At 47.0% G+C, this 27,312-nt stretch overlaps 1 protein-coding gene across 9 annotated transcripts in view; it reads left to right on the top strand.

Annotated features, from left to right (window-relative positions):
* The window catches only part of TNRC18 (trinucleotide repeat containing 18), a 91,671-nt gene that overhangs the window by 5,442 nt on the left and 58,917 nt on the right, over positions 1-27,312 (top strand). For 8 of the 9 annotated variants that reach the window (XM_054042952.1, XM_054042957.1, XM_054042955.1 and 5 more), the window contains one exon: positions 830-1,161. The exons of the other annotated variant lie outside the window; for it this stretch is intronic. In XM_054042952.1, coding sequence (XP_053898927.1) covers positions 957-1,161 — 205 coding nt within the window. In that variant the 5' untranslated portion in view covers positions 830-956. The remainder of the gene's footprint in view (positions 1-829; positions 1,162-27,312) is intronic. 9 annotated transcript variants of the gene reach the window in all.

The raw sequence follows: 27,312 nt of genomic DNA, 5'->3' as shown, positions 1-27,312 counted from the left end.
GGATAATACTGTTTCTTCCAAGACTGTGCCAAGATGCAGTCCCATCTCTAGGTAATCTCAGAATTAAAATTATATCGTTGTTTTTTTTAATCGTGTGTTCAGTAATAAATCCACTTTCACACAAAGTGGATTAAGGAACACCAATTTAAAAACCAAATAATAATAATAATAATTTAAAAATCCCCAACTGCGTGTCCCTACTGCCGTCCGCAAGGGCTAAAAAGTTAAATATTAAATACTTTCAGGATAAGATAATGGGTAAATGTGTAGTGGGACATTTTAATCCATGGGAAGGGGAGGTTTCGCGGTTTTGTAACCTAAAGTTGGTGATTGTGGAGAAGAATATGTACTGCGGTGGCTAGTTTCAACCAGATTCGGGGGGCAGGAGCGTCTGGAATGCCTGAGTTAGGTTTTTATTATTTGTCAAAAATTATTCTAACCCGATCTAGCAGGGCTTGGTGATCTCCCCCTTGGTTTTGGCTGGGAGGGGGGGCAGAGGGGAAGGTTCTTTTAATTAAACTGAATTCTCTCTGCTGTTATTGCAACAAAAATATCGGATTCTCCCAAGAAACATTGAGGTCCTCTCTCTGGCAAGCCCTCTCCTTTCCCCCCTTCGAGGCGAGGATTTTTTTAAAAAAATTATTTATATCGGTTGTTTGGAGGAGGGGGGGAAATCATCTCAACTTTTGGGTGACTTGTGTATAAATCATTTAGCCTCCGTTTGCAAACAAAATGACTGATCGCGTGTGTGAGGTTTGGATGTGAGGGTGAATTCACCGGAGGGACGGTAACCTCCCCCCCCGTGTTTGTGTCTGTCTCTCCCCTGCAGGGCGCTCGCCTCGCCAGGACCCCAGCACCCCACCGCGCCATGGGACGATTTCACACCTTAGTTTTAAAAAACATCTGAACGGGGGGAGGAGGGGGGGAGATAAAGTCAACTCGGAGTCCGCGAGTGGATGATGGATGGCAGAGATTTTGGGCTTCCCCGATCTTTTCCCCCTCCTCTGCTGTCCGGGCTGGCCATGGAGAGTCACCGAGTCGGACCCGCCAGCGCAGCCGGGCGCATCGCTCCATCCGCCGGCCACATGGCTGCGGGGCTCCCGGCCCCTCTGGCACCTGGAAAATACCTCGCATCGGGCATCAACATCCATTCCCACCCGGGTAAGGCGCTTTGCGGCCCCTCCGGCGGTGTGTGATTTAAATCTCCGAGTCTGAGCTGGAAAGGAAAAGCCCCCAGCCCCTTGCAGAGCCCCGGGAAGGGTGGGTCCCGGTTCGGGGGCACTCGCTCACCCTGGCGCGGGACGAAATAGATCCGATCCCATTTTTTTCTCTTCCCAAAATGTTTCCTTTTCCCGAGAAGGAGGAAGGCTGGCGCGTGCGGTGAGAAGTCTAGGGAGGCATTTCAGTGTTTGGGGGGCTTTTTACTTTCTCTCCCCTCGAAGAAACTTCTAAAACCTTCTCCCGGCGGATACAATTTTGTATTGATACCTTTGAGATTTGTCTCGTGGGTTTTTTTGCTTTAAACATAACCCCAAGATTTCTCCCACCTTCCTCGAGTCCTGCCTCCCCCCTTTATTTTTTTTTAAACTTGCTCGATTACACTTTCCCAAAAAAACTATTTTTATATAAAACGGGGACAGGGGAGAAATCTTCGCTTCTTCCTAGTCCGGATTTTTGTTTAAACCAAAGGATTACCAGGTTTCTAGTCTAAATACCCCCCCGTAGCCCCAACATGTAACAATTCATTACATTTTTTTTTTAGCATCGGCTTTAAATCTCCTGCCGGGAACAGGATTAAAAAACAAGTCTGAATCTTAATTTCAAGACGAGATCGCTCTCGGGGTGGTTTTCTTGTAGATGATCATTTCAGTGAGTGAGAGAATCTTGTTTAAAAAACCCAAACAAAACGTGCTTTTCAGCTGAAGGACAAGAGGTGCTAACGTAGGGGTGGGAGACAGGACGAGTTTCCACCCCCAGTTTCTAAGCAGGGCAGTTACAGGCTGGAACAGGCTTTGTTTTGCTAAAGTCTGTTTGTGTTAGCGTTTGAGAGCTCCCCTCTGCTTTCATTCCCCAGCGTCTTCATGGCGTCCTGGGAAGTTCGTTAAGTAGGGCAGGATTTTTTTTTGGGGGGGGGGGGGAGGCAGGGGGACTCAACAACCTCCAAAGTAAATTGTTTAATAGACACCAGCTGGATTTTAAAAAATCAAGGAAACTGCCTGGGAGGAAAGAAGAGAAAGTGGTCCGAGCTGTGTGGTGGCTTGCTCTTTTTTTAATGCATCGCCTATAAATACCCCCAATATACCACATGAAGCCAACATTGTTTAATTTTAGCAGCCTTATTTCTTTGATTGCATGGCGGAGGGGTGTGTGTGTGTGTGTGTGTGTGTGTACAAGGAATGCAAGCTAAGAATGTCAGACCGAGCCTTCCTCTCTTTCCCCCTCCCCCAGTCATTTATTGTCCTGGTTTTGAGCTACAGCGGTAGTCGGTTGCTTTGGGGGTGATTCAAGGCAGATGAAAAGTTTTAGTGTTCTCAGAAATTCCCTGCTCCTAGACCTCCCCTTACTCCTTGGAGGGAGAGGGGTCCGCAGAGGGGAGGGGAGTGGGGGAAGGGGAGGCAGTCAGAAATAACACACACACACACCGCATTATGAATCCCCGAGGCTAGCAGAATGTCCAACTTTTGCACATTAACTGAGGCTGCATTTTTGTGGTTGTGTGCGAGACTCCGTTAAAAGCCAAGTAACTGGAAGTGTTTTTATTTTTAAAACTGGAGATAGAAAACTGGTGTGTGGAGGGGGGTTTTACGGTTTACGCTCTTTTAAAGAATCAATCTTTTACCAGCCTGATGGATGCAATTTCTAAAGTGCTTTGGGGCTGTTTCTTATTAATACATAAAACCTACCCTCAAGTGCCTGCCTTTTTTAGATAGGGTTTTTTTTTTTGTTTTGTTTAAATTCTTATAAGTCAATATAGCTGTGAATCGGACTGCACATGTGCCAGCCAACTGTTTATTTTTCTTTCATCGCACATTTAAAAATATGTTGTCTTTTCAGCTACTTCGTGTTGTGTAGCCTGTGTTTGTGCACTGAAAGGCGGTTGCTTGCAGTCCAACGCTCAAATATTTCTTCAATTAAATTTCTTTTTTTCTGGGTGTGGAAAGGTGACTCTGAGTTTACTTTAGGCGTTGGTAGGGGACAAGTTTTGCAATAATAAACCTGCTTTTCTCCACGGCCTCATGGAATGAATGACTTTGAAATTTACAAACCTGATTGCCAACATCTGCAAAGAAGGAAGCAGCCTGCATCGAGGGAAAGATTTATTGGTTTTAGAATAGGTGGCAGTGCCAATTTTCCAGGTGCTAAAACAAGAGGTGTAAAATGAAGAGCAATAAAACGAAGCACATGGGCAAACACCTCATTTTCCACCACCTCCTGCTAAGGCAAAATGTAATCTCTCTAAAATTGATCTCCCTGCCTAGACAAACAGGTTGAGCCTAGTGTACCAGTTTTAAGTTTATTTTATTTTTAAAAGCCGCACAGACATGTAATTCTTTGCTAGGGAGGATGATTACAATTATCTTTCCAACTTGTATTAATAGAAGCGTGTTCTCCCCCCCCCCCTTGCTTGCTTGGGCTATCTCATGAAATAATTGCTTGATGTTTACCCCCTTTTCCTCTGGCTGATCCCAGAAGCTTCTATTAATCTTGTGGCTCTGAGGTGCAAACACTGTCCTTTGAAAGGGGGTTCAGGTAGAACTTCCCCGGGGCTGGTAAACCAGTGGGGAGATCAGGTCCTTATTTCAAGGAATTTAATCTTCTCTTTTCCACAAATTCGGATTTTACATTTAAGCCACTTCAGCCTTCCACAATTCGTTTCCCTGCACTCCCACACCAACTCTCTACCCTGTAAAACAACAAGGAGTCTGTATTACTCTACTATTAACAAAGCTCTCTCACCCAGGTTGGCTACAGTTGGGAGTGGTAATTCCCAGACAGGCTAAATTGCATTAAAAAGATATGTACAATTAACAGTTTAAACTTCCATTATACCGTGGCAGTTGGTAGACAGGGATTTTTTACGGCTTTAACAATTTCATTTTAAATGATGATTGCTTCCTGCTATTTAGAGCCTTTTTTTTAGGCTGTCATTTTAAGTTGTTGAATGAGGGAGGGGTAGCATTTTAACAGAGCATCTGAAAATCAGTCAATGAATAATGCAGGGCTAAAGAAAGTGACTGTTGAATCCCTCCCCAAGTCATCTTAAATTAAATTCAGCCCTTTAAAAATAGCATGATTTACCATGCTTCTGGATCTAGTTCTTTTAGCCCATTGATTTAAAAATTCTTTGCTGGGTAGCCTTTCTTTGCTAGAAAACCCCGAGCTGAAGGACCCTGCGCTCTGGTTCAGCTAAGAGACTTGCAGGCAGCTGTCTCTTCTCCTATGTATGTATTTTTCATGTGAATTTGCCAATAATCCTGATCCATTGAAGATTTTTTGGGGGAGGGGGCAAGTGGGGACAGAAGTCTACTGTCTGATGCAGTACAGTGTGGGTTGTTGCAGTTATGGGGAGGGGATACTTACTAGGGGTAATGAGAAGGTAGAACTGGCTTCTCTGCCATCTCAGAGCTGGGGCTGGCAGCAAGCAGTTCCTAGGGGTTCTACATTTCTTTGATTCTTGGCTTGTTGGAGATAGGCAGGTCGTTCATGTGGTTTTTGGGTGGTAGAGGACAGGATGTACATGCCAGCCAGGAGGTAGCGTGACGCCTTCCTAAGGGTCCTGCTAAATGTCCATGAAAAGAGTTAGGAAGGTGAGGTTATGCAATGGGATCTCATCCACAGCAGCAAAGGAGTTTGGCAAGAAGAGGAGGTGTCCTTTAAATAAAAGAGAAGGTAATTGTAATCAATGATGCCAGACTGCAGAGTCCATTAATACGCTAGCTTTTCATCTCTGGAGACCTGGGTTCAAAATCTGGTGGGTTATTACTGGTTTTTGCCTTGGATCACAAGTGAAATGAGTTTAGCGGTCTTGGCTTAATCCACAAAGCAATTTTAGTTCCAGCACAAAACCCAGAGTTAGTGTGTTACTATTGGCAATCTCGGCATAGGAAAAGCCTGAGACTGAACAATAAGGGGCCAATGCAGGACCACGTTGATGTCAAGTAGCAGAGATGGGTGAGAGAAACTTGCCCAGCACCTGACTGTACCAAAATGTACCAAACTCCCTGAAAAACAAAACAAACCCCCTGCTTTCCCCCCAGCGTTCGGATGATTATTTTGTATAATCCGGTGAGTGCTCTTTGTAGGTATTGCTACATTCTGCTCTGAGGAACTCGATTTTCCAGTGTGTTCCACTAAGGCTTCCTTAATCCACAAAAAGGGACTTAAAGCTTAATGGCAAGACAAGTTCAATATTAAATAAAACTTGCAAGCTTGCCAGCCAAAGAAAAAGGGCCCAGATTGAGGGAAGAGATGCTTTTATACTTCCACGTTAAGTATCTGTGTCCGGAGATAGGAAGTGTGAGAATTTTAAAATGGATCGGAAACTGATCCTATATACCCCATTGCAGTGATTGGCAAGAAAGTCTGTTGCGCGTATTTACTGAGTATGAGACTTGGGCCTGCATAAAATTGATAATTTTTGCCAGCATAGCTACATTGGTTAGGAGTGTGGGTAAAAAAACAACAACAAACCTCTCATCGGACAGAGCCGTGCCAGCAAAAGCCCCACGTAATGGCAGTTATACTGGCAAAAGTGCAGTTTTGCTGATATAAGCTGCATCCACATGAGGAGTGCTTTGCTGGTGTAGCATCTGGTACAGCCGTACTGGCCAAATGCTCTTAATACAGACCTGGCCTGCCGTCTTCTCTGCCTGTAAATTGCCTATCACGCTGTTTAGTGCTAGACCAATGGTAAGAAACAATAACCTGTAACCTCTACACCAGCCTGGCACAAGCTGGGGTTGGGATGTGGACTCTAAAGTTATCCAGTGCTGTAAATTCAACTGATCAGCTTAGTGGTTCAGCACAGGTATTTTTATAATTATGATACATTCTGGGAACATTTCATGGTGTTCAATGGGGAAAATTTCATTGTGTTCAATGGTCCTTGAAATCACACTTCCCCTCTGGGTAGCGTGGTGGGTCTGGTGCTGTGGAGTGCCGGCTTGTAATGTAAAACAAGAAGGAATGTTAGCTGACTAGAGACCTGCCAGAGGTTGTATTTCTCCCTCGCATGCCCCTCCCTTGTCTAAACGAGGCATTTTTGACATAAACTTACCACCAGTGCAGTCCCCCCAGTAGCAGTGGTGGAGAGAGGCACTTGTGCAAACAGGGCTGCAGACCACCATGATCTAGATTGGCTCTGAACAGGGTTCATGCTTGAACCAGTCATGTGCAGCCTTCGCTGCTAAACCCAAGGTTGTGAGTTCAATCCTTGAGGAGGCCATTTAGGGCTCTGGGGCAAAAATCTGTCCGGGGATTGGTCCTGCTTTGAGCAGGGGGTTGGACTAGATGACCTCCTGAGGTCCCATCCAACCTGATATTCTATGATCTGCTGCAGTAGCAGCACAAGTGGAAAATTCTTGGCAATGAAGTCTAGGCTAGGAACCCCCCCCCTCTCCTCCCAAACACACACACGCTGTCTGGGTTACCAACTTCTTGGCAACAAATTGCTGAAGGTTGATAGAGGAACAATGACCGTTCTGTGTCTATTCACCCCAAGGGGAAGTTGTGAATATGGTAGCTAGGCCATGTATTACTTTTGTCCCCTCGTAGGTTTTTTTAGAAATATTTAGAGCATACATTGGTAAATTACGGGGCAAGAAGAGTAATTGTTTTGTACCTAAAAAGGACGGGAATGGATTGAGATTTCCTTCCCTCCACTACCAATTTTCCCACCAACTTAAATTGAGATCACTTCAAAGCTTGCAAAGCCAGAGAATGTTATAAGAAGAACTGGGTTCTTTGTTCCTGCACTAGTCTTCATTTCTGGGACTGTCCCATGGGTGCAGCACTTCTTCCAGTGCGGGGACCCTAGTGACAGTCATTGTGAAGCCATGACTACATGAGAGAGACTTGAACTGGTGTAACTAACACCAGTACAGAATGCTAGTGTGGACCCCTCCTGTAGGCGCGACAGTCTTTTTAAACTATAGATGTACAGTTATTGACCTGTTCTAGACAATCTGCATAGAAAGGGCACCAGCATGTATGTCACTGTGTCATCTAAACCTGTTCACACCAACTCCAGGCATTGCTGGTGACCACCTGATCCCTGTCAACATTAGAGCTTCCATCATTGCAACTACCACTGGAGTTGAATACCTAGTAGCGGCCGTAGGAAATTCTAGCAGAGGAAGAGTGGGAAACTACTATAGACTAGCCCTCATTGCTCTAGTTCACAACAGACCTATTCCTTTCCAACCCTTCAGCTGGTAGGGGAATGGAACTTGTTGGAGGGAAGATGGGGATGAAGCTTGCTTGTTATTTATCTTTTCTAATATAGCAACGTTGGTGAGCAGAGCGGTTGTTTGAAAAGGGAAATTCTAAATTTCATCTCCTTCCTAAAGACTGCAGCAACGTTCTTGTTTGTTGGGTTATAATTATATTATAATAGTGGTTATTTAAGGAAATTAATTTAAGGTTCCTGCAACAACGTTAACACAGCGTGTGGCACTTTCTGGTGTGGGCTGGAGTAGGATTAAAGGTGTGATGGTAGATTTAGCTAACGTGATCTAACACCTAGCTCTAGACAAGGCAAGTTGTCCTTAAGCAAATGCTAAACTTGTCCGGTTACAGCCTGGGTGCTCCACTCTCCACATTTTGACTGGCCTAGTTTAGCAGGTGCTGAAGTACAAGTAGCATGTTTTAGGAGGTGTTAGCTAGCTCAATCTAACATACATGATCAAAACCATGTATTGGTTGTACCAGTGTCTGGTTTAAATGCATGGCTTAACCTAGCACTGTCATACAATGTATACCCTAAAATATAAGTGATGTGTGAGTGTGCTGAGTTAATATTACTATAAGAACCTTTGCGTTTTTGCTTTTATTTTAATTGTAAAACTTGAATTCAGTTTTTGCATGTATCTTTTTAACAGAAGAGGGGAGGATGCAGGGAGTGTGTGTGTGGGGGCAAATGTCTGCCCTTAATGATGGTAACATTTAAGGAGTCCCAATTAGATTTTAAAGTTCACACCTCACTAGGGTGACCAGACAGCAAATGTGAAAAATCAGGACAGGGGGTGGGGGGTAATAGGAGCCTATATAAGAAAAAGATCCAAATATCGGGACTATCCCTATAAAATTGGGACATCTGGTCACTGTAGATCTCACTGAGATTAATGAGATAGGAGCAGAGAGAGAGAGAATCTTTTCTGCTATGGTTTGTCTGAAAATAGTTTTCTGAAGAGGTGGGTTGGCAGAGCAGCCTGTCATCTGTTTGCATAGTGATTGCTGCATCTTACCAATAGGGGTGGGGGGCCCTTTAAAGAAATTCAGGCAAGTCTAGAATTGCAGGAATACTGCTCAGTGCAGCAAAATTTGCAGAGATCTCCGTAAGATCATCCAGCCCATAATTCTCATTCTCACCATTTTCTCTTTTTTTCCCGTTGTTGAGGCAGAATTAGGGGAGATTTTTGTTGTGTGGATTTCAATGCAACATTTAATATTTCTTTTCCAGTGTATCAGAACTGCCCTTTTGTAAACTCTAGCCCTCTGGTGCTGTGGCTGGATCTGTCTGGGCATGAGATTTTCTGCACCTAGTAATTGTGGGATCAAGACTCCATGTGATTTTTCTCCAGTCTCCAGATTTTTCACCAGTACAAACTCCCTTTTTGCACTAGTACGTCACAAGTGCACTGGGAGAGTAAGTGGTGAAAATCCCTAATGTAGACAAGCTTCCAGGAGTGGTGTAGCAGTGAAAGTTTGGCTCTCTTTCCTTAGTGTCACAAATGATCAGCTATTGTGTATGCAGTATACTTCTGTTTTCCTTTCCAGCTGCTTTAGATGATGATTATGGGAAGCAAAAGGTGATCATTTTGGTATCGCTCTAAATCAGGGGCGCATTGAAAAAAAATCGGGAGGTGAAGGATGATTCTAAACGGGCATTGCTGGGGACCTGAAGAATTTGAGTGTTTTAATGTGGCAAGAGTTGAAATGTTGATAAAAGATGTAGGTGACCTTGGAAACAATTTTTATTACAAGCATCAGCAGTGGCCAAAAGAATCATTTTAAGGGAATTGGAAATTGACAAACCAGCTGAAGATTGTGGGACTGGTACAATGAAATGAGTGATGTGGCAAGTCTGGAAGAGATATGGTTGCCTTAGAGAAATGACTGAGGGAGAATTTTAAGGAGATTTGGACCTCCTTTCTAGATCTGTATGCCTGATAACTTCAAAAATGGTCCCAGTTCCATATATCTAGCCATCCTTTCTATCCTGGTATGTTATTAAATGTTAGATTATTTTTATTCTTGACGGTTATATATTGAATCTTGCCTCCTGTGTACTACTGCTTTTTTCCTCCCCACTATGTTCTGTTCAGCCTCTTATCATTGGTCTTTAAGCTGAATTCCCCTTAGTTTTGAATGCACTTTTAATATATTTGGTTCTAATTGATTTTAATTATGAAAATCATTTAAATGATGGACATGCTTGGCAGGTGAGGTTAACTTTGCTTTGCATATATCTTCACTGCAAAAAAGAGTGTTCTTAACTCCAGTTCGCTCGGTCAGGTTAAAACAGCAGCAAAGACCTGACAACTCAGCTTTTAATTCAGGTTAAAGTCTGTAGGGGAGCCTGTGGTTGAACTCACCTAAATTAACTGAGTTGCCAGGTCTTTGCTGCTAGTTTAACCCGCATTAGCTAAATTGGGTTAGCTAACCTGTGTTAAGAACACCTTTTGCGTGTGTGTGTGTGAAGATATACCCTTAGTGCAAGTCACAATCAGGGCAATAACATAGGTGTGTGTGTGAGAGTGTGTGTGAAATAACTAGAAAGCAATAACACATGGCACTCCCTCCATGTACTGAGTGTGTGACCATTATGTAATTCTCTTTCATATCCAGATCTGTTATGTCAATATACATCATATGGACAATATTAGGACAAATCAAGTTCTGTTCTATTCAAGTGCATAAACATCTGTGTGTGTGTGTGTGTGGGGGGAGTATTCTCCGCCACCCCTCACCCCCCAGGTCCTCCCGGGTTTCTTGGTTTTGGTGAAATATCAAAACACTTTTTCTCCTTTTTTATGCTCCAGTAGCTATACACACCACACGTCATTTCAATCCCGTGTTACACTCAGGGGTTTCCCTTCACTATCCCACTGCTACAGCAGAGCCTTCTCCTTAATGAGATTAGTAGCACAAAGCAGTGATTCTTCTGCTTCTTTTAATGTATGTTCTGGGTTTGTGTGGGATCGGAAATTCCTACTTTCATCAGATGAGCCCTCTCTGTAACATTTTTGGACAGATCTTCCTCATCTCCTCCTCACAATGACATTCGTGTTGGTACAAGCATTGTATACTCTCTCCCCCCCCACCCCCCAGCCATTGTTAAAGTTCGTTTTACCTTATTTTCTTCTCTAAATCTCTCCACATAACTGAACTGCCTCCATCTTGTCTGGCACAAGAAAACTCTGTCTTTTCCCAGTCAGTTCTGAGAATAATAAAATCATCTCTTGTATCATTTAGACAAACGCTTCATGCCTATATGTACAAGTATAAGTGACATCCCGTAGATGACAATACACCACACAAGTAGCATCTGTTGCTGGGTGGCTGAACTTTGCAACATCAGGGGCCGCGCTGGCAATTTGTCAAGAGCCCATGGGCTGTGTTTTAATTTGAATATGTATTTGCATAATTTACCAAGAATTAAGGCACACAACCATAATATTTGCTTATACTTTTATCTCCTTTGATCAGCGACTAGAAAGCGCTTGTTTTGATTTTTTTTTGCCAGTAGTAAAAAGATGGCCGTTTCCAGTTATGCCATCTTTCTAACGGCAGGGAGATGTTAGCAAAGGGCTACTTTTTAGGGGGTATCCTTGATATGGGGTGACGTTTCAAGCAGAATGGTTGAGCATGAGGACTAATGGAGATGGAGCGTATAGTGTGTTTATTTCATTAAAGGCATGGTTTGGAATGTCAGAGCAGGTGGTAGAAACAAGGTGTAAAGAGAAGTAGGGATACAATTGCAGATGGTTCTGGTAGCAGGAAGAAAGGTTCTGCTGCCCAGAGTGGTGAGAAAAGGAAGGATGGGGTGGTGGAGTTTGAGAGGACAGGGAGATCTGATGGCACTCACTGGAAGGTGTTGTGAACCCCAATGAAGACAGGATTAGGGAGGGAATGAAAAGGGCTAGAATTGTGGGGTCTGGTCATGCCACTGTTGTTAGTGGGGCTTTCTGCTTACAAATGGATGGCATGTTTTGGCCCATGGGCAGAAGGTAATATGGTGAGAGTCAACCTGTCGAAAAACTCATGGTACTCAATCTGGGGAGAGAGAGAACCATCCAAAACACAGAATCAGTGGGAACAAGAGACGTGGAAAGGCGTAGTGCTGCAAGAGACATGGGATGCTAGTGAACCGTAAATAGAGACGCATCCAGCACAGACCAGAGAGGTGAGTAGTGCCTCTTGAAACCACCCTGGTGAGACAGCATTGAGAATTGCATGTGGCTGTCTGTGCACCTCCATCCCTGGAACAAAAAAGGACAAATGGGATGGGCAGCTTGACTAAGGAGGAAAGATTAGAGGACTAACGTCTGAATAGCTTAGCTGAAAAAAACCCATCTGTGGGGATTGCAACTTTAGTATTTGTGAGGGGTAAAGGCCCAAGGACAGAGGAATGTTCAGAATGGTTCAAAGAATAAGTGGGTTGAGATTAAGAGGAGAATTATTTAGGGCAAATACCAGGGAAGAGATCTTAAAGATGTCACGGTCTATTCTGGTTTGCCTAAATTAGGGACAATATCAGTCCCCGATATAGATCTCTGTATGTTTCAGGATCAGGGTAAAACACCTCAGCGTAAGGTCATGCTTTACACCTGTACAGAGAATTTACACTGGAGTTTGTATCCTATATTGGCACAGAAATCCCTAATGTAGCCAAGTCCATAGGTTGTTGACTAGTCTCACAGGAGAAGTGGTGGAAGCCACTTCAGTTGCAGATGTCCTATATGAAGAGGACAAAGCAACGTAGGGAACGTCGGCAGAAGAACGTACACTGGGTGGCTTCTGTTCTCTCTGGCTTCTGTGATTGTAAGCGTTGGAGTTTAGGAAGACTGTAAAGGAGGAAGTGAGGGAAGCCGAGATGAGAGGAGATAAAAAGCACGAAGAAGGAGAATTGTGCATGAGCTAGAGGCCAAATACCACACGCCTTGCTCGTGTGAGCAGTCCCAATGAAATTATGAAGTTGAGGGGACTCCTCACATGAGTAAGGCATGTGGTATTCGGCCTTATTCAGATGTTTTGAAGGGGACAGTACAGAGCTGGGAGACGGTGGAATCTTGGCCTTGTCTGCTAAATCCAGGGTTGTGAGTTCAATCCTTGAGGGGGCCATTTAAGGATCTGGGACAAAAATCTGTCTGGGGATTGGCCCTGCTTTGAGCAAGGGGTTGGACTAGATGACCTCCTGAGGTCCCTTCCAACTTTGATATTCTATGATTCTATAGATACCTTAATCCCTTTTCATCTGAGATGATTCTATAGTGTAGACAACCAGTTTAAATCAACGTAGAAATCTAGCTCATTAAACCAGTACAAAACTCCTTATCTGGATGCTCTTGAAGGGGTAGTGATAGTCCGTGTAACTGTGTCCCATTTGAAGTGACACTGGAGTTAGGCTAGTTTAGGGGGGAAAAAAGCGATTCAGACACTTGGCTCTAACGAGTCCAGGTTGTGCCATTGTCTGTAGGGGAGTTTAGTTAGCCCAGCTCAGTAGGGGACGGGCTGTGCTGCTCCACTGCATGTAGCCATTAATATTCTTCCACCCCCTCTTGCTACCAGGGCTGGCTCTAGGTTTTTTGCTGCCCCAAGCAAAAAAAACCCCTCCTGGAATGCTGCCCCTGAAACTGTGCCGTCCCAAGCATGTGCTTGGTTTGCTGATGCCTAGAGCCAGTCCTGCTTGCTACACAAACCTATGGTTCCAGCTTTTTTGGGGTAGGATGGTATTAAAACTACTCGTGAGTCCTTTATTGCCACAGTGTCTGAGCGCCTCACGGTCGTTAGTGTGATGTAGGGAGGTATTCCTGTTCCTAATTACAGGTGGGAAACTGAGGCACGGGGTGGCTTGCTCCATCTCGTATGGGAAGTCTGTGGTCATGTAGAGAATGGAACCTGGATCTCCTGACTCCATCTTAGGGCCTTAACCACTTGGCCATCCTCCTCCTCCCCTCGCATGGAATGCTTCAGCCTGGTGTGGTTGGTTTCAGAACTAGGCTTTCCCTGAGTCATTAGTTTATGGTCTGAGCACTCGGTGCCATTGCTACAGGAGAGAAATGGCTTGCAGAAGTCCAAATGAATTTAAAAGCTCTTAAGAAGGTTGGAGCAGCTTCCACCTATGAGAAGCTTTGCAGAGGTCTTCTCTTCTGCAGCCCTCTTGTTCAGTTTTGCTATTCCCTCTGAATTCTGAAGTGTGTGCCACTGGTGTCTGTCTATGGTCTGAGGCGCTCAATGGGACGGCCGGGGGAGGGCCCTTTGTGTGCCAGATCCAAAGACTCCCATTGATTTCAATGGGCTTTGGGGCCCTGATCCTGCAAAGACTGATGCACATGCTGGACTTTATGCACTGTGAGTAGCCCCATTGACTCTAAGTCTTTGTAGAGGTTCCTCACAGCCACGTTCTATGTCTTCTCTGCCATAAGGAAATTGCAAGTTTCACAGCTTAAATATAAGACTCCCCACCCCACCCCCATTTAAGGTCCTGAGAATCGCAGTTAACACCAAATATACTAAGGAGTCAAACTGGCAGCTCATTAGGAAGGGGATTTCTGATAATAGGGGAATTTTGGATATTGGGAGATGAGGACTCAGGAGACATTTGGGTTCTGTTCCGAGCTCTGCCCAGACTGGCTCTGTGACCTTGGCCAAGCCTCTTTCATAGAATCATAGACTATCAGGGTTGGAAGGGAGGTCATCTAGTCCAACCCCCTACTCAAAGCAGGACCAATCCCCACCTAAATCATCCCAGCCAGGGCTTTGTCAAGCCTGACCTTAAAAACTTCTAAGGAAGGAGAGGTTTTTAAGGTCTTTCTTTCCCTGTCCCTCAGTTTCCACATATGTAAAATGATGCTGATTTCCCTTGTGAAGTGCTTTGACATCTGCCGTTGAAAAGCCCAATATCAGAGCTAGATACTATTCCTCTGAAAGCTTAGACACCAGGTTTAAAAATAAGCAGTTGAGAAAGCCACGTCTACTGTAACTTTGAGTCATAGCTGCTCATGCCAGCTCTGTCTGGCTTCTCCTTTTTTGTTGTTCTTTTGGCAAGGTCTTTGGAGTCAACACAAATCCAGATCCAGCTGCCACCTTATAACCTAATTTTAATGATGAGGGTTGGGTGTTTGTTGTTTTGGCTATGTACAATAATGGATACCTAAAACCTGCTAGGGGGAGGAGGAGATGCCACCTTCTGGTGACAGTTGTTGTTGGTATGTTTCGTTGCAACCCCAGTAAGCAGGCTAGTTCGCATAGTGAAAGTTCCTTGCCCACAGGAGGACAGGAAACCTCAATGGAGAAGATGCAAAAAGTATCTCCCATCCTGGGCCATGTTGATATTTTCACTGCTGTGGGTTTAGATACTATCTATATACTCAGAGCCCGTGAGCTAGGTGTCTTGCAGATGGGTCTGAAGATACAGTCCTTTCCCCTAAGAGCTTCCAGTCAAAGGACTGGTGGACCCTGCACCTCTGTGGTGTCCCTTTGGAGTGTGTCCTCAGTGCAGAGGTAACTGCAGATTGGAGCTCGGGCTGGCCTAGCCCAGGTCTGAACAACCACATTGCAAAGTTCTGTTTGCTCCCACTCAGCTGCGTTTACACTGGTGCTGTACCCACTCGGGTGTGTCCCATGGAGGCATATCCCATGGTTCCTAGCTCTGCAGTAAGCTGAGACATTCTCTGATTCTTTCTCAGTGAATTGTGGGAGACCTTGTCTGTTCTTCTGGGGGGTGGGGTAGGGGGGATTGTGGGAAGGCACTGAAGATCAATCACTTGAGTGGCATAGCCCAGTGGCTCTCAACCTTTCCAGACTACTGTACCCCTTTTCAGGAGTCTGATTTGTCTTGCATACCCCCAATTTTCACCTCATTTAAAAACTATTTGCTTACAAAATCAGACATAAAAATACAAAAGTGGCACAGCCCACTAGTACTGGAAAATTGCTCACATTCTCATTTTTACCACCTAATCAAATCAATCAATTGGAATATCAATATTGTACTTAAATTTCAGTGTATAGTCTATAGAGCAGTGCAGGCAAGTCAGTGTCTGTATGAAATTTAGTTTGTACTGACTTCGCTAGTGCTTTTTTTTGTAGCTTGTTGTAAAACTAGGCAAATATCTAGATGAGTTGATGCACCTCCTGGAAGACCTCTGCGTACCCCCAGGGGTACACGTACCGCTGGTTGAGAGCCACTGGTGTAGCCTGTGGCCTCATTGCAAAGTGGATGGGTTTCCAGCCCACGTATAAGCAGCATTTGGACACTAGCCTACACCCCAGTGTGGGCCAGCTGGCCCCGGGTGTAAAGCCCCATCACATTTGAGAGAGAGGATTTTGTGTGTGGATGGGAGTGGGGTAGGGGGCAATGCCCAAGTTAACTCTTCAGTGAAAAGAAGCCTCTCAAATGCAGCATCCCCTGAGCACATCAAGTTTGCAGGATCAGGGCCTGACTAGACAATGACAGATGAAAGCTTGAGGGATGCAACACAGAGCAGAGTGATACGATTACTCAGGAATATATTACAAAGCAAGAAAAGGGGAGCGCTCTCCCATAATTCACTGCAGATATGGCCCTGTTCAAAGAACTGTGGCAGAAAGGGAAGAGAGGGCAGATGGTATTTACCTTTCCGAGTTCAGCTGCCTCCTCTGGTTTTTCCTTTCAGGCACCCTGTTGTGAGTACTCAGGGTTGGCTAGTGCCCATCAGGCAGGAGTATTTAATTTCTCAATGGGAGGGGAGGAAGATAATGCGGCATAGTTTAATTTAACCTGCTGGTGACCTGGTCTTAAGTCATCATGTCTGGAAATAGACTGTATTCCCCTCAGGGCATGGCTAATGACTCTGGGAAGGCTGGATTCGGTCTCGGAAGGCTGACTTAATTGTTGCTGCCAGAAACTTGGCACAGGTGATCTTGGGACCCACACCTGTGCCATCCCATAATAAACACGCCCCAAATGTTTGTAGCCTTCGCTGAGAAAAGGCAGCTAAGGTGGTGCTCCCTTTTTAATTAAAGGGACATTGTCACATAGTTTGGACGCAGGGTTAGCCTGCTTCAGCTGCACATTAAGTGGGTGGACAAGGCTCTGAACAATCAAATGAATTCGGTGCCACGGGCTTTTCTTCCAATCTCTTTGCAATTTTGATTTAAAAAAAAAAATCATGGCACGAACGTGCCATTTGTTGATCACCTTGTTCACCCTGCTGGTGTGCTCTACCCCGTCCCCCGCCCTCTGTCTATCTGGTCCATTTAAATTGTAAGCTCATCGGGGCAGGGACTATGTGTTTGAACAGCGCAGTGAGGCGCCGTTCTTGGCTGGTCCTTAGGCACTACTATAGTAAACATGCTTGGTGATTATTGATTAGCATGAATGATTATTATAATAAACTGTGGGCCAAATCACCCACTGCCACCAGTAGATGGCATGGCAAAGGCTGGGGACAAATGCGTTCCCATGCACAGCTTTTCTCTGCTGGGAAAATGAATTGTGCTAGAAAATATGTTAACTAGTGTAAGGTCAAATAGCACTTGGCCCTTAGTGTGGACAGAAACTAGTCCTGGTTAACCCTCAGGCCCTTGCCATGGTTAAGATCCATATTTGTTAACTTGTTTTCTTACAAGATGCATTTTCCCAGTGTCAGCCACGTGTCCCCCCTCCCCAATCACTCCTTCTCCATGCAGCGAAGCTATTCGGAAGCAGCTGCAGAGGGCACTGCTCTGCTGGGGAAATGGTAGGTGAACCTGCATCACAACAGATTCCTGGGGCTGCCCCCAAAACCTAACTGTGGGGATGTGCAGTGAACCTCCTAGGGCTTGGGCACCCAGAAGCTGTGACTCTTCCTCAAACCTGTTGTCAACTGCAAGCCTGGATTCTACAACCTTTGGGCCCTCTGAGGGTGTAGAGAAAGGGCGGGCTTTGCCCTGGGGTGAGCAGGAAGTAACAGGCAGGTTTTAAAAAAGTGTTAATTGTTTGGTGATGCTGCAGACATACAGATAGTAGTGTTAGCATAAGTAGGAGCTCTCTACCTGTCTGGGTACTTGTATGGCAGCATGGACTAGTGGGTAGAGCATTGGTGTGGGCTCAGGAGACCAGGGTTCTGTTCCCATCTAAGCCTGCTGGGTGACCTAAGGCAAGTCGCCTCTCTGCTCTGTGCTTCAGTTTCCCTATCTTGTATCAGGGGGTAGCCGTGTTAGTCTGTATCTACAAAAACAACAAGGAGTCTGGTGGCACCTTAAAGACTAACAGATTTATTTGGGCATAAGCTTTCGTGAGTAAAAACCTCACTTATCTTGTAACATGGGGATAGTGACAGTGACATTTTAAAACACTGTGAGATCTACTGATGAAAAGCACTGTACCAAGCTAGGTATTAAAGGTTCTTGAGGCAGGCACTCGCTTTTTTGTTCTGTCTGTACAGCGCCAAGCACAGTGGGAGCCTAGGTCTCCTAGGCTCTATGTAATACAAATAATAATGAAGCATTGTACTCTCTGAGGCACACGGCCAGTATCTTTAAAGGGGATCTGCTGAAGAATCATCTCAAAAGTTAAATCCCATGCATAGCTGTTTGGTTTACTTTCATGTCCACTCACCATCAGAGTCTGCTTAGCTCTGCAAATAGGGTTTGGTGGCTGATTGTTACTGCAGCCTCAGCAGAGGGAAGAAGGCACCAGAGGATACAAATAATAGATCACAGAAATTCAGATTAAGAGAGATGGAAAAGATCAGTTAGGTCCCTTCTGTCTAAATCTTGCTGCTAGTGCAGGATTCTCCTTGAATATATTGTTCTGGCAGGTATCAATAGGTGTTACACATAGTTTTCTAAGGTGTATTTTTTTCCCCCCCGGTGTGTCTGAGCAAAAATATGTTCAGTCTTGGGAAGACATGTGATTGTAGTGTTACATTTTGTTATGCAAAGTGCTGTGTAGATGCAGTGGCCCATGGCATGGGAGCAGTGAGACCAGCAGAAGAGTTTTGCTCTTCGCCTTCAGCTCTGATTAGAGTCGATTCTTGAGGCTGATTTGCTCTCTGAGAACTTTGGCATTGGTGCTAGGCTGAAATTCCTGGGAGAAGAGATTGCCCTGCATGCTGTTTGACCACCTCTGTTTCAGGACTGGTGTATTTTCGTGTATATATAAATAAAACAAGTTACACTTAGAATATAATCAGGCTCCACTTCCTTGATTTCTTATCCAGTTGGGAAGCCAACCTGCAAGGCCTTGGACATATGCTACTGCTTGGCAGAAGGGTGACATTAGTGTCAGGAATCGGAGCAACAATATTCAGACTAAAATGTGAATTGCCTTAATTTTATTCCATTAGCTCTAGGGCCATTCTCAAAATTCCCTTCTCCCTTGGAAGGTTTTTGTTCTCCAGATACTTGCAGAGAGTTAAGTATCAGAGGGGTAGCTGTGTTAGTCTGGATCTGTAAAAAGCAACAGAGAGTCCTGTGGCACCTTTAAGACTAACAGATGTATTGGAGCATAAGCTTTCGTGGGTGAATGCCCACTTCGTCTGTTGCTTTTTGCAGAGTCGTCACTAGTTATATATTCCATGTGTCCTTAAGTGAATCTTTAAAAATTCCATCCCTCACTATGCACTTGGCTAGAAGGATGTTCAGCAAAGAAGAACATTCAGCACATAAAGGCTTTCCCTTCCAGGCCCAACAGTCCCACCAAATCTTTGAGAATCATGGCATGTATGAAAGAAAAGGAATGCATTTGAACAACGATTAGCTGATTCAATGTTCCAGCAGCGTTCTCTGTAATCAGTGACATCTGGTGTAGTGGTTGTGACTTTAATTTATTTTTTATTGTTTGCGCTGGATGCATCTCTTAGCACATGGAACCTTTGGCGCATAAATGTTATTTGGTGTATGGGGTTTTTGCATTTGAAGTCCTATATAAGGATGGATCTAATGTAAAGAAATCTTGCTTGCTATTGGTGTGTGTCCTTGGGCACCCCCTTGTGGTTTTTCAGAGCAAGGCTGTGGCAGGCTGAACCTAAATTCAAGGCAAGGCCCCTCGATTCTGCAGCACTCTGGTGGAAATTCTAGGGCAGTTAGGATTAATTTAAAAATAGAAGTTCTTGTTGAATTAAATACGAGAGTGAAGGATGCAGTCAGCTCAGTAGCCCCCGGGCTATTTAAACTAAACTGTGAAGTTGTCAGGGGAGAAGCTGGAAGTTTGAGCTCTGAGATAGGAGACAGTTGGGGCATTGGGCACTCGGGAAGGTTTTGTAGATGAATTGGGATTGTGAGCTAAATGCTTTTAGAGGCTGTCTACACCTGGAGTTATTCCAGAATAAGAACATCAACACATGGAGTTAATCAGGAATAGTTCATCAGCTTTAAATTTATCCCCTACTTTGTAAGGGATTGATTTGCATGAATAGACAAGTCCTAACTAGATAATTTTAGCAAAATCATCAGCAATGAGAGTCAATTGTTGACACTGACATTGTCATCTTTATATTTTAGAATTAACACCCAACTGAGATGAATGTGGGTGGTTCACACCTCTTTGAGCTATTGTTTCAGGCTGTTTGCACACTCAGTGCAGTATACGATTTGGCCACTAGATGCCTCCATGCTGCATAGAGTTCCAGACAGTGTGTGGTCCCTGGTAAACAAAGGAGACAAAGTTGAAGCTCAAGCTTGTTTGTATCTATGGTTTTTCTTTTCAAGGAGGACCATGACCCTCAGGAGACCTCACTTAACCACGTTTCATATTCAAGGGTTTCTTCACAACCATAAGGACTAGACACTCCCCCTTCACCCCCCCCAAAAAGCTGAGATTCTGCAGCCAAGGGGTGAATTTGTAAAGCTGAAGAGGAACTAGGTGAAAGTAAACCCTCTGATCCCGGGACTTTGGAATAAGATTTCTATTGCAGTCATCCACAGCAGGCTTTGCTGAGAGCGCCCTGGCTAGCAAACAGGCTTTGTCAGGGTCTTTAGACTAGCAAATCTGCAGGGATAAAGAGAAATAGTTCAAGCTGCTGATGGTTTGCCATGGGGAAAGGGAGTGTTTTGTAGGAGCTGCCACTTTACAATCACTGGGCTCTGTCGGTTGGCATAAGTCTTGTGCCCCTGTCAACAATGGGCATTAATCAGTGGCCTGGTTCTCTCTCCCTCCTCTGCTGCCCCTGAACGTGCCTCCATGGGATTGGCTGTTAGCCGCTAAGGGTGATGCCGTTGTTGGCTACATGAGCATCATAGGCAAAAGGAATCTGATCAATCAAAGCAACAAAGCATCTTTCAGATGCTGGCTTTGTCAGCCACTTTGTGGTTTGGAAAGAGAGTTGGGGGATGGCAGCCGGGAAATTCTGTCATACTAAATTGAAGCCTTTGCTGTCTATTTCACAGCTCCCAAAAGGGGGGCAGGGTGCCCATCAGCAATCCAGATTGCTAGCCTTCGAATTATGCCCCAATTCCTCTTTTTGGGCCAAAGAGAGTCTAGGGAATTGGCTCAAGATGGTGTGAGCAGCTCCCACTGCGTGTGGAGTAAACTGGGGAAACCGAGGCAGGAAGGCTAAGTCTGGGGATGAGCCATGGGACATTAGTTAAAACTCTTGCTTCCCTACAGAAAGGGAGGAGCAAGATAGAAGTCAGACTGAGAGTGCTGTAAATCCAGAGAGGCTCAGGGAAAGCCATCCAATACCAAACAGATTTACTGGCAACTCCGGGAAATGGGCCACCGAGCAAGAAGAGGCTGCTGAGTTTCTAACTTGCAAGGTCTCAGTGCAGAGGCCGGCGCTGACAGACCCGCCCCGAGCCTGCCCCAATCCTCTCTTTCCTTGACCTGTGTCCAAACGGCTGGCTGCGGGCAGAATGGAGAACTGAAGAATGGGGAAGTGGTGGTGAGTTGGAAGGTACAAAAGCCTTCGGCAGATTGCAGGAAGGCTGGTTCAGCTGTTTTAAATTTCCCGTTGCTCAATCCGGCCTTCACCAAGGCCATGGAATGTGAGGTCCCAGTTCCATCCTGCCTGAGAAGCGCATGTTGATGCCTGGCTTGGCTGCTTTTTCTCCTCCCGCTCCTGTCCTCACGTTCCCCCCAAGGACCCTCTTCTTGGCCCAGGCCTCACAGCTAGCTTCTTGCTTGTTCGTTTCCCTTCTTTACACAAACAGAATCTTTCCTTTTAGGGGAGTAATAGTCTGCTGGGTAAAGCCCAGGCCTTGGGAGAGCTGGGTTGTCGTCCCAATTCTGCCATGGGCTTCCCTATGGGACCTTGGGCAAGGCCTGACTTCTTCATCTGGGGGTGCTCTGCACTTGTGGAAATCAGACCGCTTGTGTTCCGTTTCTGTATCTGTAAAATGGGCATAACACTCTAACAAACTGGCTAATGCGCTTGTGTGTGTGCACACATCACTGCCTTGACGGGAGGGAATCAGACACTGCTCAGCCGGTTATTGGAGGCACCATTCTGCTAGTGGTGAATGGCGATTCTCATTGAGGCCATGAGGATCTGGGTTCTCTTTGTGTTTTCACCGCCATGCCGTGGTGTCTGTAGTGACGACTCTGTAGTCCTCGGTGGCCACAGGTTTGTTACCATACGTGGCCACATCAAGAGCCTCAAAAGGGAGGTGCCGTGCTAGTGCACAGCAGACTTCTAGCTATGGTACTTATATGGCCCCCATTGTCAGTCTCTGACCACCTCCCAGTCTATAAGGTATCTATCCTCCCAGCAGCCCAGAGAGGTAGGGCCGTGCTGTAGCACTGTTATCCCCAGGTCACAGGTGGGGAACTGAACCCAGGTCACAGGCTAGCATTCCTACCTAACTGATCATTCTTCCTCTCCTCCTCAATGTCAATGGGTGTGTCTTGCTTCCCCTCCTACCTGGGAACCAGCAAAATATCACGGGAGTCTCATTAGCTGTGTCGGTTGTGGGGCGAGAAGGCTGGAGCTTTTATGTAGCAAAAACCTGATTTTTGTTGTCTATGGAACCCCCCTCTGCCTTGCCCTAGACTTTGGGCGTACGAGGCTCGGGGGTATCTGTGGTGGGTCACCGAGGGAGAGTGTTGTAAGAAGGGATAACTGATGCAGAAGTACTTGCAGAGCATGCTGGGTAACAAAGCCACCTCTCCACCCATTGACTAAGGGACTTGCTGTTTCCACACCATGGCAGGTGAAAACAATAGTCCGTACTGAGCAAGATGAATTTTTAAATGGTCCAGGTCCAGACTCCCCAGTGTATTCAAGGCAGGAGTCCATGCGGGGCTGTTAACTTGCACCAGTTCAGCAAGTGGCAATATGGTGGCAAAGGGACAAAAGCTTGAAGCACCAAAGGCTAAGAACGTGAGACCTCCTGCTCAGCCTCGCAGTTCGTTTATGTCGGGAAGATCTCGGCAGTCTCCAGACCCCCCCGGAAGTTGAAACATTGAGTTAAATTGGTCTCCTGGCTCTGTGTCGAGGGGCTCTGATTGAAACCGTCACTACGCTCCAGGGGATATGCAGGATCAATGCCACAAATTAACTCTTTGAAGCCATCGTTAGCCGTGGGACATGGGCTGATAATAAGGCAGCGTTGGATGAAGCAAGACTCTAGGGGGGACTTTGGTTGGTGAACTTGTGGCACTTCTAAGGAAGGGCTATGGCAGGAGCTATTAGAATAGCCATGTGGAAGCAGACTGGTACCAAAGTGCAAAGGCTACAGGAGCAGTCCCTAGCATTGAGCTGATGAGATGGGCTTTAGTTCAGCCTTGAATATGCTGGCACCCGGGTATCCCTGTTGCCTTGCGTCTGGCACGGAGTCAAACATCCTCAGTACCTAAGTCATAACTAGAACTGACCCGAGAGACAAAGGAGGAGGTGGCAAAGATTTACACTGTCCTGCAATCTGTCTCTCAGCTGTTCGGAGCCATTACCGGGGGAGTGTGAAGTAACGGCTGTTTTGAGCTCTGCAGCGCGGCACGCCAGTGTATCCCAGAGCTGAGACAGGGAAGGGGAAATGGTTTCTATTAGGTAATCTGCCCGAAGAATCTGCTTTTCGGTAAAATGATCTATGGACATGCTAATTACGCAGCTGCCCATTTCTAGAGTCTCTGTCGCTGGGGGTCTTGCTGTCTCTGCAAATTCTTTATGTGGGGTGTTATTGGCTCTGCTGCTGGGCCGCCAGTTGGGAGGCCGGATTTCAGGCGATGTGTGTAACGTGTTTTTGTCCCATGCGAGCCTGCCGGGGTCAGAAATAAGCTTGCTGCTTCCTTTCTACTCCCAGCTCAACCCTACTCACCTGGCTGTTCCTGAGGACAGATAACAGGCAAGTGGTTACCCAAGTGCTTGGGAGGAAAAGGGCACATTGGTGTGGGTGTGACACTTCAGAGATGGGTGTCAGATGGGTGGGGGGCTGGCAGTCGGTGAAGTAACAATAAGCTTCCATATTACCATCCAAGGAATCCATTTGCGCTGATTAGGCCTCAACTGGAGTATTGCGTCCAGTTCTGGGAGCCACGTTTCAGGAAAGATGGGGATAAATTGGAGAGGCGCTTCTCCCCCTGCCGCGGCAGGTCCGGGGCTGGGCTGGGGCTGACGGGGAGAGGCGCTTCTCCCCCTGCCGCGGCAGGTCTGGGGCTGGGCTGGGGCTGGTGGGGAGAGGTGCTTCTCCCCCTGCCGCGGCAGGTCTGGGGCTGGGCTGGGGCTGGCGGGGAGAGGCGCTTCTCTCCCTGCCACGGCAGGTCCGGGGCTGGGCTGGGGCTGGTGGGGAGAGGAGCTTCTCCCCCGGCCGCGGAAGGTCTGGGGCTGGGCTGGGTCTGGCGGGGAGAGATGCTTCTCCCCCGGCTGCGGAAGGTCTGGGGCTGGGCTGGGGCTGGCGGGGAGAGGTGCTTCTTCCCCGGCCGCGGAAGGTCTGGGGCTGGGGGAGAGGCATCTCTCCTTGCAGCAGCCCTGAGCGCCTGCGTGGTGCTTAATAGGCTGCTGTGCGGCGGTGTAGCTTAGAGGGAACTCAGCCTGGGGGCTGTCATTCTCTAGACCTTTGGCTGAAACCCCTGCTTGTCCCTAGAAGACGCTTGTCGCATCCCCACAGTTCTCCAATATGGTGGCACAACTTGCAGTCTGTGCCCTGGAGGGGGTAGGAACTGGGGTAGCAGAGCCAGGGGCGTTGTAGGGCTGGATCAAAGCACGCCCGCATACCCTTTGCACAGCTGCAGCTGGCACCATGTGTGGCTCTCTCTCTGCCTCACTAGACTCTGTAAAAATAGTGAACGTGTGGGAGCTACTTTTCCCGGGGGGGGAAGAGGGAAGGTATTTCATTGAGGTGCATGTCCCAAGTTGGGAAGGGAGGGGGTTATACTAGAGTGTATAAGGAATGCCCTGTCCTTATCACCACCTGGCCCAAGAGCTGCGGGCTCTGCACCCTGCATGCATGGGGGGTTATGAATTATGGATGTGTGTTTGCTGATAGATGAGTGCTATATTTTCTGCAGTTTGCTGGAGCCTCAGATTCTCTCCTTGGCTGCAGCTCTGAACGCTGGCTAACTGCAGGGCTGTATATTTCCCCATTCATGTCTCCATGCTCTGAGGACGCACTCCGGCATCTGCTCCTCCATTACCCATCCCAGCCTTTTAGCACCGTGAGAGACGATGGAGGGGGAAATGCCAAGTGGCCCCCCTGAGCTGGTTCGGTTGGCTCCAGGTGGCCTGAGCTCCTCCATTGCACTGTGCACTGAAACCACCATTTTCTCTGAGAGAAAATCTGGAGTCTGCAAACCCAGAGAAGAGCAGCTCTCCGGAAATGTTGAGGTGGCAGATTGGAATGAGGGGAAGCAAAGGGTCTGCTAATGCAGGATCCCCCTATTACCTTATGGTCCATGCAGTGCTCCGGCATGTTGATCCTAGAATCCTTTGTGATCCCTTTTGATGCAGGATCTTTCGGCACGTAATGGCAGGAAGTTTCTAGAAGGTGGATGGATCCTTTTCTATTAGCTCATAACAAGAGATAGGTCTGAATGCAACTCTCAGGTACCTGAACCCTCCCCATCGCCCCAAACCTTGGGATGTTGGGAGCTGGATCCAAACTGTGCTAAATCTGAGTGCCAGTAGCCTTGATGGTTCGGGGGATAAGAGATGTCTGGTCCCTTGCTAACTCGGAGGGTGAGACCAGAAATGGAAGTGGCGCAGGACCTTAGGCTGGCAGGCGACTGCATGTAACCAGTTCTAGTGCTCATTGTCCAGGTGGTGGTGTAGGCCTGAGACGAACCCTGGCCTTTAGTACACCTCGCGGCCTGGACCCGCAGGCTATGTATTTAGTGCACTTGGGATTCCTCTCTCTTTCTTCCTCGGCTGGGAAATGGAGCATTATAGCAGCATTTAACTGGCCGTCCAGCCCAGTGAGCTGTTTGTGTCACCATCTCGCATGCCAGTTGCTGTTTACCGAGATCTAGGGGAGAGGGAAGCCTTCACTGGGGGAGCGGGAAGGGACGTGTCCCTGGCAATGTGGAGCGTCCTGGCTCTCTCTGCTGCACGTTGTGAAAGCCAGAAACTTTACAGCGACAGCAGGGATAAATCTTGGGTCCTCTTGTTGTAAAACCAGTCTCTTGCTGCTTAATCTGCAAATCTGCTTTAGGGCCTGCCCTAGGACACACTGTTGAGCTGTTCTAGCTTCATTCAGCAGAGGGCAGTATCAGACGGACAGAAACACACACACACACACACACACAACGGATCAGTTGCAGTATTTTTCGGAGCTGGTTGGGCAGGCAGGAAGTATTGTCCTGTTTTACAGCCGTTGGCCCTAACCTCAGAATGAGACAAGGAGGGCAGGCTCTGACCCAGAGGAAACAGTGATCCAGAGGCGGGTTTCCGACTTAACTGTTGTGGAATTCGGTATTCACTCCTTGGTGCTTTGTCTCCGCAGTGTGGAGTGCTTGATCTTTGAGGAGAACAGGTTTCTTTGGCCTCCACTCCCTGGGGGCTCTGTCAATGCACTAGCAGATAGAGCTGCTGCTCTCGAGATGTTAGGGGTTCTTAGAGGGCGAGTTGCCAGTTCAAGTCCCTCTGGATGTTGCTGTAATTCTTCAGTGGCGGCGCTGCTGGGGAAGGTGCGGTGGCCTCGGGAAGACGGAGCTTTGGGGCAGATCCTTTCCTCGGTGGTGCTCTCGTGGCACGGGCACATCTGCTTCTTGCAGGCCTTGGCTCGGGCCTGCGCCACTTCTCTCTCTGGTCTCCCCACTCCCCGCATGTCCATCCATCAGAAGTGCTGCTCGAGAGGCCGGCGCGGCATCTGCCGTTAGCAGTATTTCATAAGAGGCAGAAACCCCATAACTGGCCAACCGGCGGCATCTGTGCACACGTGCGAAGCAGGGGGAAAGTTACTTAATCTCCTGCACAGCCTCGGAGGCCACCAAGCTTCCGGCGAAGAGTCTGTGGCTTCTGGTGGTGTCTCCCCACACTCTCTCCGTGCATGAGCTGTTCCATCTGTGGGTTCCCTGCACTGGCTCTGTGGCTGGCTCTACCCCCCCTTTTCCCCCCCGAGACCAGGGATATCTAGGCTAGCATGCTGCCTCCCAGCTGGTTCCAGGAGCTCCATCCTGCACTAGATCTGGTGGGCCATGGCTTGTGCATCCTGAGTGCTGCTTCCGCCTTGCATGGCCGTGTCTTGCTGGTGGCTTGTGGTTTGGGTCACTAGCAAGAAGCCTGCATGGAACAGAGTGCGGGGCTAACAGGCTTGATGGCCCAGAGTGGTGGGGGATGAGTGACCCTCGCTGATGTCCAGTTTCTCTCACATCTGTCTCTAGGCTTTATCTCTGGGTACGTGCCTTTTTTTTTTTTTTTTAAAAAGGTCTTGTTCTACCTTTCGCCCATCTACCAGCATTTCCTATCACGGGGAGCTGGTTGACCGTGCCCTGCTAGCCGCCCTTATGGCAGCCTCTGTCTGACGGGGGGAAGC

This window comes from Malaclemys terrapin, chromosome 10, assembly GCF_027887155.1.
Source record: "Malaclemys terrapin pileata isolate rMalTer1 chromosome 10, rMalTer1.hap1, whole genome shotgun sequence".
In the NCBI taxonomy this organism is placed as follows: domain Eukaryota; kingdom Metazoa; phylum Chordata; order Testudines; family Emydidae; genus Malaclemys; species Malaclemys terrapin.
The sequence above is the reverse complement of the archived record's forward strand: the minus strand, read 5'-3'. Positions and strand labels throughout refer to the sequence as shown.